General features: G+C 35.1%; 1 protein-coding gene across 1 annotated transcript in view; it reads left to right on the top strand.

The window, feature by feature from the left end:
* Positions 1-13,382, top strand: part of LOC106134084 (protein ovarian tumor locus) — a 28,783-nt gene that overhangs the window by 3,815 nt on the left and 11,586 nt on the right. The window contains exons 7-11 of the mRNA XM_060945637.1: positions 4,368-4,582; positions 6,696-6,809; positions 8,204-8,321; positions 12,349-12,498; positions 13,015-13,134. Coding sequence (XP_060801620.1) covers positions 4,368-4,582; positions 6,696-6,809; positions 8,204-8,321; positions 12,349-12,498; positions 13,015-13,134 — 717 coding nt within the window. The remainder of the gene's footprint in view (positions 1-4,367; positions 4,583-6,695; positions 6,810-8,203; positions 8,322-12,348; positions 12,499-13,014; positions 13,135-13,382) is intronic.

The following is a 13,382-nucleotide window of genomic DNA, read 5'->3' on the forward strand; positions in this document are numbered from 1 at the left end:
TCTCGCGTTATTACAAATCGCTCCAAAAAAATAATATTAAGACTGATGACATAAAAGAAATGTATATTTTTATTACAGTCAAATAGCCTATTCATTCCGTGTCATAGGCTAAGCAAAGTCAGTAGGTAAATTATTTATGGGGTACTACTGTATATGATTTCATAATAGGTTGCCGGAGTCGATTCTTGATATGCTTAACCAAAAATTACTATTTTATATATTAGTATATTATATTATATTATATATTAGTAAAGAAAGTACTTTGTGAGAAGGCTTATAATAGGACTGATGATTACCTGAAATTATAAAAACATCTGGCTTGAGCTTGGCGCAGGAACCTCGTAAATATTTGTAGTTTGATTTGAACGTACCTAAATCAAAATTTCAGTACACTGTGTACATCAATCTCTTTAAAATTGTCAATCCGTAAAAAATATATTTCTTTAATATTTATAGTAGAACCGCCTAAATGAGTCCTCGCCCGCGGAGTACAGGGGCGCGGGGGTATGACGACGAAGGGGAACGAAAGAGGTGCGGGCGGCGGTCGAGCGTAGCGTGTAATACAAGGGGCGAAATGTTACTGGACATTTCTTGAGATATGTGACGTCATAGTGGTTAGCGGCAAACAGGTGAAGATTTTTATTAAAAAAATAATAATGGCTATACAAAATTTGAATGAAACAACTGTAAACTATACAACGTGTTCCTTTTGTTATCCCATAACTCCATGGTATCAACGAGACCACGTACATGAATTAAATAGCATAAGCATTTTTCGATTATTGTTATTTTCAAATTTTTATTTTTCATACAAAACAATTCGATAAAAATGTGATTTTATGATATATAGGTATGATATGTAGGTAAAAAAAAGGTAATAAAGTTATGTATGTAATATTTATTTATGCAAAATTTATCAAAATTATAAATCAATCACTTATGTCCATAATATCACTATCACTGGAACTTGATTCTTCACTTTCACAACAGCCATCATCAGAATCATCAGAATCGTCTTGCACATTAATAATAAAATCAACAACTTCATCTAGGACTCCATCATGTTTGCAATATTCGTCTTCGATTTTAATCACGTGTTTAACACAATTCTCCCATTTCTCTTTGGGATATTCAGCAAATAATCTCTCTAATATTTCTTTTTTCTGGTCCAAATTAGAGTCGATACTTTTTTGTGCTAATTGTCCTTTGATATCACCCCAGACCAACTCAATTGGGTTCAGGTCTGGGTGATATGGAGGCAAACGCAATACTTCGTGTCCGTTTCTTTTCAATACCTCGTCAATTTTGTAAATATCTTCTGTGAAATTACTTTTAATTAATTTATATAAGTCATCCTTTCTAAGTTTTTCATCAAAAGGCACGTTATGTCGTCGTAGCCATTCTTGCATAGTTGGCTTGGTAGAAGCCATAGTTGGCTTTTTCTCTTCTCGAACCGAATGATAAGCTGCGTTGTCCATTACTATGACAGAATTTTGCGGTATATTAGGCATGAGCTTTTCATTTATCCATTTACTGAAATTTGCGAAATTCATAGAATCGTGATAATCACCTGTTTTACATTTGGATTTGAATATCACAAGGGCTCCGTCTACAAATCCAATTTGACCTCCACAATGTACGATGATCAAACGGTCCCCTTTACCAATATGAGATAGAACGCCAAGTTCATCCTTTGATTGCCAACATTTTGAAACGTTATGAGACGCGTTTACATAAGTTTCGTCAAGGTATAAAATATGTCTTCCTTCTCTACGATATTTTTTAATAGTATTTAGGTATTTCCACCTCCACGATGTGATATTTGGCTGTTCGATAAGGAGTTTCCTTTTAGATCCGCATTTCTTAAATTTAAAACCTAGATCATGTAATAATAGCCTTAAATATTCCCTGCCGCAGTGTAATATATTCTCTTCTCTAAGTACAGCGTTCAAAGTTTTCAGAGTAGGTATTTTTTTGAAAATTGTGTAAAACTGAGTGACTTTTCTTCTTACCACTCCTTTTGTGAAATCGTCTATTTCCACTCTTTTTCTACGAACCTGTTTTGGTTTTCTCGGTGATTTAAATCTCTCGTTGTCATTTAATGCTTTCCCTTGTTGTACAATTCTAGATACAGTCTTTTCTGATAGTCCAGTAACTTCTGCTACAGTTTTATTTAAAGGTATATCTTGTTTATATTCATCAGAATTTGGGTCGAGTTTCTTTTTTCTAAAATATTCATATACGTTAAACGCCATTTGTTTGCACTGACTATTAATTCTATGTCCGAAAATATTTCGACTCATCTTGAGAATGTAATCTCATGTATAATTTTCACAAGGCGTCCGCAACTGTCAACACGTGTGATCGCTAACCGCGTAGCGAGCGAACTGAGTTTTTACAAGAATGCGCCCGCCGCCCGCACCTCTCTCGGTCCCCTTCGTCGTCATACCCCCGCGCCCCTGTACTCCGCGGGCGAGGACTCATTTAGGCGGTTCTACTATAAATTTCGTATCTGGAGAAACAAACGCGCCAAATTTTTTTCTCTTTGTGGTTTTAATTATTTATCAGTGTTTTCTATGCATAATAAAGTTATTTCTATAACCGAACGCGTGTTTTACCTGGCCTCACCATCCGTCGTTAAAAAGTGAAATCAATCAACACAATGTATTCTCTCGTCCACATTTCTTCTAAGTTTGGATAATTATGAAGTTGACGTTGAAGAAAATGCTGCAATGCAGTTTAATACCGCTTCTTCTGCACTGACGCTTTGGAAGCGGCAGTAAACTTAAGTTTTAAGGAATTTATTTGACCTCAACGAATGTTGTGAAACCAAAAGATATGAGAATTATTAAATGATGTTTGAAATGGCACATAATTATTAATAAAAAAAAATTATATTGAATTTGTGGGTTTTTAGGAATATATAACTGATGAGGCGTAAATATCTGCTGTTTTTTTTTGTATTGCATGTTCGTTTGTTTGTTATATAAATATATGTATAAATGTTTATGAAATTTATGGTTACTTAGAAGGGGTACTTGGAGGTACTTTACTGAGCGCTTACATATTAGTTATAAATATTTTTCAAATAAAAAAATTCGTCCAGTGTTAGTTGCGAAATTGTTAGAAACAGTGAATGCGTGGGGTAAGGGCACTATGTAGGTACTTATTTCATGAGAAATTTCTTTCATTTGGTTAATGTTTATTCCTTTTCGGACGGTCAACTAGGTACTGATAAAAGAAAAGTAGGTAGTACAATTAAATTCTTTTGTAGTTAAAATACCTATTCATAGTAATACCGGATCATTAAACGCAGGTAAAATTGATAACGTTTAAGCTTTTTCCATTGTATATATCTGTGTTTAGTATTCTAAACCCTATTGTCTTTTCTCTTTCGGCTCATGGCTAGAGGTGGTCTATTATTATGACCCTTGTTTTTGTAAATTTTTTATTGTACATAGAAAGAAAAATAAAATTACCAAACAATCGTTGGATTTAGAAGAATATGTACTTACAATGGTGGATTTATCAATTTTATTTTTTAACATATACAAATTCAAAATTTTCATTAATGATTATGGGACATTTCAACATTACTTTATAAATCTCATTAGTTTTGGTTTTTCAAAACATTGGTTTAAATTAAATAAATTACTTAAACCTAAGTTTATTGCCGCCTCCAAAGCGTCAGTAGGTACCTACATAAGACTCTGTCTTCTTCAATAACGTGAACTTCTTAATTATCCAAACTTAGAATAGAAATGTGGACAAGAGAATACATTGTTATGATTAATTGGTTAGGACGAAATTTAAGTGACACACTAGCTTTTTCTAAGTTTTATAAACTGCCTCTTATAAAATTGTCGCCTTCTTCTAATTCCTTCAAAAATAAGCTTAATAAATTCTTTATCGAGTCTTGAATTGGTTATGAATTTAATTTAGAATACATACATGTTTATATATTTACTTTATTTATATTTTTGTATTGTACGTATATAATTGTTAAATCTTAAGCATCATACTCGTAAACGAACTGTTGTTCACCCTTGCCTCAATTTTGTATATGATCCTCTTATTGTCAGGTTGGCTGGAAGAGATCCCACTTAGGTATAAGCCCTGTACTGTACTGTTTTTATTTGTAATGTACTCCTTTAGTGAACAATAAAGCATTTACTTTAATACTTACTGTCACATTTCCCATAATACTGATACAACATTACATACCTATATAGATATAATTACACTTATGTTGTCGTCAATAAGTGATACCTTGTATCCAATTTTGAAAAAGAAAAAACTATTCTGTTGGACTTTACCTTACCCTCTAACCCTTTTCCAATCATTCACATGTCATTTTGATCACTTAGGCAACGTCACTCGGAAGCATAGTCTTAAAACTCGTAAGCCCAAGATCGGTACTGAAGATGGGAAAATCGAGAAGATTAGTCCAAAAAATACGCCCAAATTGATTTGGAAGGATGAAAAATGTCCGGAGGAGACACAACTGGCACAATATGTGACCTCTGACATTGATTTCTCGACTTATCAGCATTTGGACTATCTTAACTTTGAACCTGTGCCTGTTAGTTTGTTATAAGTAGAACTAGATTACATTTGTAAGCACATCCTACATTGTTCTGTTTCAGAGAACTAAGTATTTATTGCTTGATCGATAATAACTTTGTCCATAATTTATCTTCACTAATGCAGCGACGTATTTATATTAGTGTTTTTTAATTAAAAGATGTTTTTTTTTAAAAAAAAACTTTATGTCTTCCAATGTTTTCTTTTTTTTGGTTCTCTTAATTTGAAAATGGAGTGGGGGATGCTTATGAATGGAAAGTTGCCATATCGTAGCTATTCTATCTTGTTGATTTAGCATGTAGGTTTGTAATGTAGCTAATAGGTTGTAGTATTTAGTGTTCTTCTTGTAGGTATTATTAGTGGCAATAAATTAAATAACTGACAAATATTGCAATGTGGAATATATTAATATTTAAAGAAGATTGTCATTGACTCGCTAAAATGAGAACCTGCTTAAAAATATATTAGTAAAAAATTTAAAATTTGTGAAATATTTTAATTCTTAATTTCTTTTGAGTATGCACATCGTAATCTGCGGGCTTATGTTATATTTTAAACAGTTAATATTTGTCTTACTAAACAAATAGAAATAGCCTGAACTGTCACAGTTCGTGAAACAAGCAACATAATAATATACGCCGTATTTTGTCCAAGCGAAATATAATTTTGTTCAAAACATGCGTCAGATTATTCAGTCATACTCTGAAACATAATGCGTAAAATATATAAAAATATAATCAGATTCATATTATTGGACGAATTTTTTTTTTATCAGTATTTGAATATTTTTTATTTTAATTTATGTCATAAAATGCATACGTTGTCATTAAAAGTAAACTTAGCCAATGATTAGCTCATTGGCTGTGTATGTGTATGGAAGTGAAATTCACTAATTAAGAAATGAATGACATTAGTAAAATAAATATGGTAATTATATAATTAACTCATTTTGTCAGTTATTTAATGTGTACTATTTGTGAAGTGAAATCACAGTCAGCTTTAAGTAGCTCACACTTTGAACCGCAATTTTATATTTATTATTCAGTGTGAAATTGTAATTTAAAAAAAAATTAAGTAGGTACATAAATGTTAAATAAATATTTTAAATTTATTCCCATATAATTTCGCGATATTTCAGAAAGTTAGCTGTACCTAGCTTTACTAAGGTGATATTCGTTCAGTATAAAAATAAAAATTCTTAGGCAAAAATATTTGTCGATTTTGCCAAAGTTGAAAGGAGCTGTTTGTGGAATCACTATTGACACAGGTTTACATAAATTCAGTTCGAATATTTTAAGAGTGTATTAGATTACAAATAATTTTTTTTCAAGGCTAGCAACCAGTCATCATCATTCCAGTTTTTTTTAAGACTATTTACTACCCCGACTATCCACCCCGCAAGGGATATAGACGTGATTATATGTATGTATGTTCATATCAGTTTTCTCGTATAAACCTAATGTATAAAAATAATAATTTATTAAACATGTAGTATGTATACATTATATTAAATGTCAAGTTTTTACCTTTTCATGAGGCATTACATAGTCTTAGTCCTTTTTTACTTTAAACTAAAGCTCTCATTTTTGCGTAGACCCCGTTGCAACCCCGACACATAACTTTAACAAGAGTTTGGACTAAAGCTAGTAAATAATACATTAAAGTAATTATAGTTATTCTTATTACATTTGTTATTAATACATACATGAAAAACTAACATACTGTGCCGGACCCACGTAAAAAGTGGGGAAAAAGGTAACGGACAAAGAAAAAAGATAATACATTGAACAAGATTCCATAAACATTACTCTTAAAACACATACATACATACATACATAAAATTAAGCCTCTTTCTCGGAGGGGTACGCAGAGACTACATCTTTCCACTTGCAACGATCTCTGCATTCTTCCTTCGCTTCATCCACATTCATAACTCTTTTCATGCAAGCTCGGCGCCCCGGCTCGGCGGTTTCGGGTACTCTTGACCCGACCATTTGCCAGGACGTCCTTAATTTCCTCTTAAAATATTCGAAATTAATTTGGGAACCTATCGGTTGTAGCTAGTGGCACATCTGATGCCAGTTAGACTTTAATTAAACCTACCTTTGCAGATTGAAGTTCAGGCACTTCCCCTAATGGTGGACTGTCGGCAAGCGGGCGCTGCGCCCCACGACCTACCGCATTCGGCCTCCAACGGCGCCCCGCAAGAGAACCACCATAATCAGGTAAAACTGTATGCCGTGTGTTTACCGGCAAATTTAGGACTTAAGAGAGCAATATTTGACGTCAACCAATGTTGTGAAACCAAACGTTTTGACAATTAAGCGATATGAAGTATCCAATAATAATGAATCGAATTTTGAATAGTGAAATTAAATTCAAATTCGTCATATTTTTATTCATTATTATAGGACAATTCATTATGACATAATAATTGTCTTCTTTTGGTTTCACAACATTGGTTGACGTTAAATAAATTACTTAAAAGTTTACTGACGCTTCCGAATCGTTAGTGCAGAAGGAGCGGTACTTAAATAGCGGTAATAAGAAACTGCAATGCAGCATTTTAAGAATAGGATTTGTTGGTCGAAATCCTAACCCAATCTACGATTGTCATAATACGACTTGGGTGTACCTTCACAGAGTGGTGAGGATTATAACTCCAGATTGTTTTAATTGTAGAAAGAATATAACTTGAATGGCTGAGATATTACTTGCTAGGATCTCAAAAATGACTCAGTCTCGTCCAAATTGATCGGCCACGTTCAGCTATTTGGCTTTATGATAGAATTGAGATTGAAATAGTGACAGGTTGCTAACCCATCGCCTAAAAAAAGAATCCCAAGTTTGTAAGCTCTTAGTCACCTTTTACGACATCCATGGAAAAGAGGTGGAGCAGTGGTCCTATTCTTTTTTGTACCTACTAGTACCAGGAACTGCAAAAATGGATATTTTATCATAATTTCGAGTTTATTATTTGCTCGTTCGCATCGCACAGTTTGTCTCTTTCATTTGTTTAGTTTCCCGTCTCTTTCACTCGGCGCAAGTAGTATAGTATAGGCCAGCTCTCACCGGAAACGGTCATTGCGCGTTTCATCCTTGTACGGGTAACACGTCTCTCGAGTTTTTGTTGTTTTAAGAAGTTTGTTCGCGGTGTGTAGTGCGGTGGGTGCAGTACGGTATTGACGAAACATTTGTTATTTTAACAACTTGTTTCGTACAAGCAATATGGTAATTTTTCACATACATATATTTAAATTTGCATGCACTCTTGATTTATTTTATTCTTCTTGATGAGAGTTCTATATGTGAATTGTGAATATTTACTTCAATTTTTTATTTGTTTAAACATTTAAGAATATAATAATTAACAATTGTTGTAAGTTATTTACAAAGACGTCATTATGCTAGTGTATTTACTTGTTGTGTTGTGTTTAGAGGCGTAGCTAGGGTGGGCCTAGGGAGGGCAAACGTCTAATAATGAATTTCAGCGGTAAATAATAAATGTTTTTTTTTACTTGTTGTGTTGTGTTTACAGGCGTAGCTAGGAAGGGCGTAGGGAGGGCAAACGTTTAATAATGAATTTCAACGGTAATTAATATTTTTTTTTATTACCTAGACTACTGCACCTGCTGAAATGCCGACCCACGCGATTCCCGCGCCGGCTGTAGCTCGCGCTTCGACGCCGGCTACAACCGCTAATTCACATAATACCAACTCGCTAACCACTTATGCTGGTAAGTTATTCTTTCTTTACATACATATGGTCACGTCTATATCCCTTGCGGGGTAGACAGAGCCAACAGTCTTCAAAAGACTGAATGGCCACGTTCAGCTGTTTGGCTTAATGATAGAATTGAGATTTAAATAGTGACAGGTTGCTAGCCCGTCGCCTAAAAAAGAATCCCAAGTTTGTAAGCCTTTTTATTTCTACTTTACATTATATATATATATTTGTATTTGTATAAGTACTCTGCCATATACACAGCGGAAGTATTTACGTTAAGATGAAGTTTACGAAAGTACAATTAGGTAATTTGTTTTACGAAACCCTTTGGTGTCATTTGTAAATAGGTTTGTCTGACGACAACTGAACGTAATGACATATCTTTTTAATTAGTAATTAATGATTTTTGAAAGTTGCTGACGTCAAATAATGCCGTGTTAATTTTGCATATGTTTTGTCTCCTGAATGTTTTGTCTATCTTTGTGCCAAAATTCATCATAATGAACCAGCAGTGAGTTTAATAGTTACAAATAAAAATACAATTTCTTTTTTTGTTGTAATAGGAATTGTTGAGTTTTCTGTTTTTGCGAAACTAAGGCCTACCGATTACTCTAGAACTAAATGATATCTTGTTTTTAACCGACTTCAAAAAAAGTAGGTAGTTTTCAATTTGACCGCATTTCTTTTTTACAATTACTTTACGTTAGGCACTTTAGAATAGGATTTCTCTTCAAATGTTTCTTCTTTTTTAACTGATATACATACATACATACATATTATCACGTCTATATCCCATGGGGGGTTAACAAAGCTAACGGTCTATAAAAAAGCTTAATAGGCCACGTTCAGCTGTATGGCTTAATGATAGAATTGAGATTCAAAATGAATGACATTTTGCTAGCACATTGCCTACAAAGAACAAACCTGAATTTGAGAATCTTAAGCCTTGAGAAAACGAGAGATTAAGTAACTGGAAAACTGACAATAGCTGATATCTTTAGGTAAAAAAAGGTCCATTTGGTACCTGAGGTTTATTAGCTTTTTGATTTCAAAAACAAAGTTATCTTGTTTCAGTCGTAGAAACTTCAAAATTTCTATGACAAATCATCTCTAAGGCAGAAAAATATTGGCATTAGACAATGAGTAATAGGTTTCCGAAAGTCATTAAAAATATTGCAACCAGGTAACATTGTTTTTGAAAATAAATAGACCATAAACCTCAGGTACCAAATGTTTGCAATTTTATTTTTTACCTGATATCATAGTTCCGGCCGCAGTCAGAAGGGGTTTCCGTATGTACTTATCATTCGCCTGCCAGCCGTTCTAGGGAGTGGTCGTGTTCTCAAAATTTCAGTCTTCCATTTAAAAAAAAAACTGTGCCTTTGTCAAGTTTTCTTGTTCGTTTTTTTTTCTACGAAGAACCAGTATTCTCTCAGGTATGGTTCTATATAAATAATATGTTTATTTAACGTAATTCTTTTTCTTGTACTGCTTTTCTTGTATTTTATATTACTTCAACTGTGTTAAAATATTTTGCTAAGAGATTTAGATTTTTTTAATTATGGAAGTAATTAAAATCCATGTGAGAGAGCATGGTCTATAATTTGGCAAAGTAACTTGTTAATGTCGTCATTTTGGGGTTCTTGAAAGTTGTGTGTCGTGCATTTGCATTTTCTAAAGAGTGGTTCGTAGGTATTATAATAGTAACAAGTTTAAGTTAGTATTTAGTTTACAAATAATCATATATAAAGAAAGAGGCCTGATTTTATGTGTGTATGTATGGGATAATAAATAATACTTGTAATTGTATGAAAATGACAAGGTTTTTCCGCGGCATTGCCTATGCGAATTTATCGCCACCTACACGGGCGAATTTATTGCCAATTACAAAAGAATACAGATTTTTGGCAAATTCCATGGGAACTATAGTTTTTACCGGGGTGAAAAGTATCACATGTTAGGAGATAACGCGTGAAGATGTAACAAACAAACTTGAATCTGTTTCTTACCTTGCTAAAAAACAGTATTTTTTTTTAGCAAGGTTAGTATCTTAATCGCCTTCAAAAAAATTGTTCTTAGTTTTATTTGTATGTTAGTCCGCGATTATCTCGGGTTTCGCTGTACAGATTTTGATGTGTTTATCAGGAAAGTGTTTTATAACACTTAGGAGAAGGTTTTTGAAATTTAACCGACTTCAACAAAGGAAGATATCGATTGTATGCTGTTCTGTTCTTTTTACAAAAGTTATTTTATATAACAATCTATTTATTTATTTATTAAAATACACATAACAAATTGTAGTAAAACTATATACAGTAGTAAAATTATAAGGTTACGATTTACACTACAATTCAAAAACAGTGTACGATCGCGTTCATATCTGCAGTCATAGTTTTAAAATTCTTACGGGTTAAAATAGCGTGCACTGTGGTTCCAATAGATACACACACACATGCATATTTAAAAAGAATAAATATTCCATCAAATGAATACGGTCTTTAATACCAATGATTACCAAGTAAAACAGTTTATTATTCTATGACATATAACATAACAAAACAGAAAGAGACGGTAATCAACGATGGCCGAACTGGGCCCGATAATTGTCGATCGAGATATCGTCGTCTCTCATTATTTACATAAGATTTGCCTATAGAGGGAAGCCTGCGACTGCCAGACTTATGACATTTCAATAAGGTTGAAAGTTTATCTGCACACGACCCTAACATAGGTAGTGGTTCCTTTGAAAGTTATTGGGTAGCAATTTTATTACTTGTGTGAGCATCTTGTGAGATCTAAGATATATTAGATAATCTCGCTTGCTCACACTCGCTTGTTCTAATTACTAGCGTTACTTGGATTTCGAAGTTATTCAAGGATTTTTTCTGCCTATTAAAAAAAAAATTGTGTTACTGACAATTTTTAATGTTTCAAGGTGCCATTTGAACTAAGTAACTGACTGACTAACTAACTGATATCTAAGAATTACAAACACGGAAAGTTGTCTTCAAACACGGAAATCAGCAAGAAATATTAAACAAGAGGGAGAAAATAAAACATTCAATAAAAGTAATTAGTAGTTTTAATATAAACTGGCAGAATAAAACATTCAATAAAAGTAATTAGTAGTTTTAATATAAACTGGCAGAACCTTTCACGCACTATATGGACTCGATGCACAGGACACAAATGATATTGTTGGCATATCATCAATCGGATAAATATACCGCACAGTTGGTAACATGGTTTCTTCCAGCACTTGCACATAATGAGCAGCTGTAGCGCGTCCTGCTATCCACACCTGTTCCCCAGGTCCAGCAGCACTCATCCAGCCCCACATATTTACAGATATGTGTCCAGACTCCATATTTGGCACAATATTTTTTTCTTCATACCGAGTTGCATTTCTTCGCCATAAATGAAGCCTACCGTGTAGTGATGACATAAACGAACTTTTCGTCCGTAAATATCGCTTCTTTCCAGGCAAAATCCAAATACTGCCCAGCAAATTCTAAACGTTTTTGCTTATTTATTTCGGATAAATACGGCTTTCTTGCTGGCTGTCTGTGGTGTAGTCCCTCACGATGCAAACTCAACGAACAGTAACCACTGATGTGTCGAACTGTTCCGCAAATATTCTGGTCGGTATGAAGCCATTATTTTCGTACTGTTCCACCATGGATCTCCGCTGTGTGGCTGTCGCTGTGTTGATTATTAGCGGACGACGGTCGCTGCGCGGTCGACTTTTTACACTACCCTCTTCTTGATGACGCGTTACCCAACGTTTCACCGCTTGTTGTTTATTGTGTTATTTGTGTGAATGTGTGAGTGATAGCAGCGGTGCAAGCTATAAAGTTTTGCGAACTATGACTGCAATTATGAACGCGACCGTACATACGAAGACCATATAGGAAAAATGCAAACAGTTAAGATATACATACATACATGATAATGATATAGATAAATATTAACTAAGAATCATTGGCAATACATTAGGTACCATTTTTAAACACAACAATTCCCTCACCCCCTCCCAGCAATGAACCCCCCCAACAACGGCGCGCCCCCCCCCGCCGTGTACGCGGGCGCGGCGCAGTACGCGTGCGGCGTGAAGTCCGTGTTCTGGTGCGCGCCCGGCGCCGCGCCCTCGCCGCCGCCGCACGTGCTGCCCGCCGTGCCGCATGCCGGTCAGTTTGTCTGTACATGTATCTTTTATTTATATTAGAAATGTCCAGATGGTTCACTCGTATATAGGGTTGCCATCTCGAAAATTTGGAAAATCGGACAAGACGCGTGAAAACCCCGGATTTTAGAGTCCGAAAGCCGGACATGTTAACATGATCTTTTAAACATATACAATGCAATAAAAGACATTTGAATATTAAACAAGAAATCAGAACATTTTTAAAGTTTAAACCTACAGCAATGTAAGCGGCCCAAATTTTTTTTATTCATTAATATTTTAAAACCCGGTCTACAAATGAAGCCTTCCCCGGACACTCCCCGGATGCCCTCTTAACTAGGACAAATCCGGGGAAACCCGGACGGATGGCAACCCTACTCGTATAGAAAGGATGAATGAAAGTATGTACTTTGACTAAGAAAATATTTATATATATTTCAGGAGAAAAGCTAACTTTTTGTGACTTGTAAATTTCTTTCACAAATAAATTTCATATTATATAAAAATTGTCCCCCCCCAGGTCCGCCCCCGCCGCTGCCGCCGGGCCCGCACGGGCCGCACGGCGCGCCGCCCGGCCCCAACGTCAACCTGCACGTGCACAAGAGCGTGCACGCTAACGGGGCCGACCTGCCCATGCACGGTGAGTGACAGTAAACACCCCCCATACACCCCCCTGTACCCCCTCTAGGTAATCTGCCCATGCACGGTGAGTGACAGTGGACACACCCCCCTGTACCCCCTCTAGGTAATCTGCCCATGCACGGTGAGTGACAGTGGACACACCCCCCTGTACCCCCTCTAGGTAATCTGCCCATGCACGGTGAGTGACAGGTTACACGCCCCCCTGTACCCCCTCTAAGTAATCTGCCCATGCACGGTGAGTGACAG

The sequence above is a fragment of the Amyelois transitella genome, chromosome 8 (genome assembly GCF_032362555.1).
Source record: "Amyelois transitella isolate CPQ chromosome 8, ilAmyTran1.1, whole genome shotgun sequence".
In the NCBI taxonomy this organism is placed as follows: domain Eukaryota; kingdom Metazoa; phylum Arthropoda; class Insecta; order Lepidoptera; family Pyralidae; genus Amyelois; species Amyelois transitella.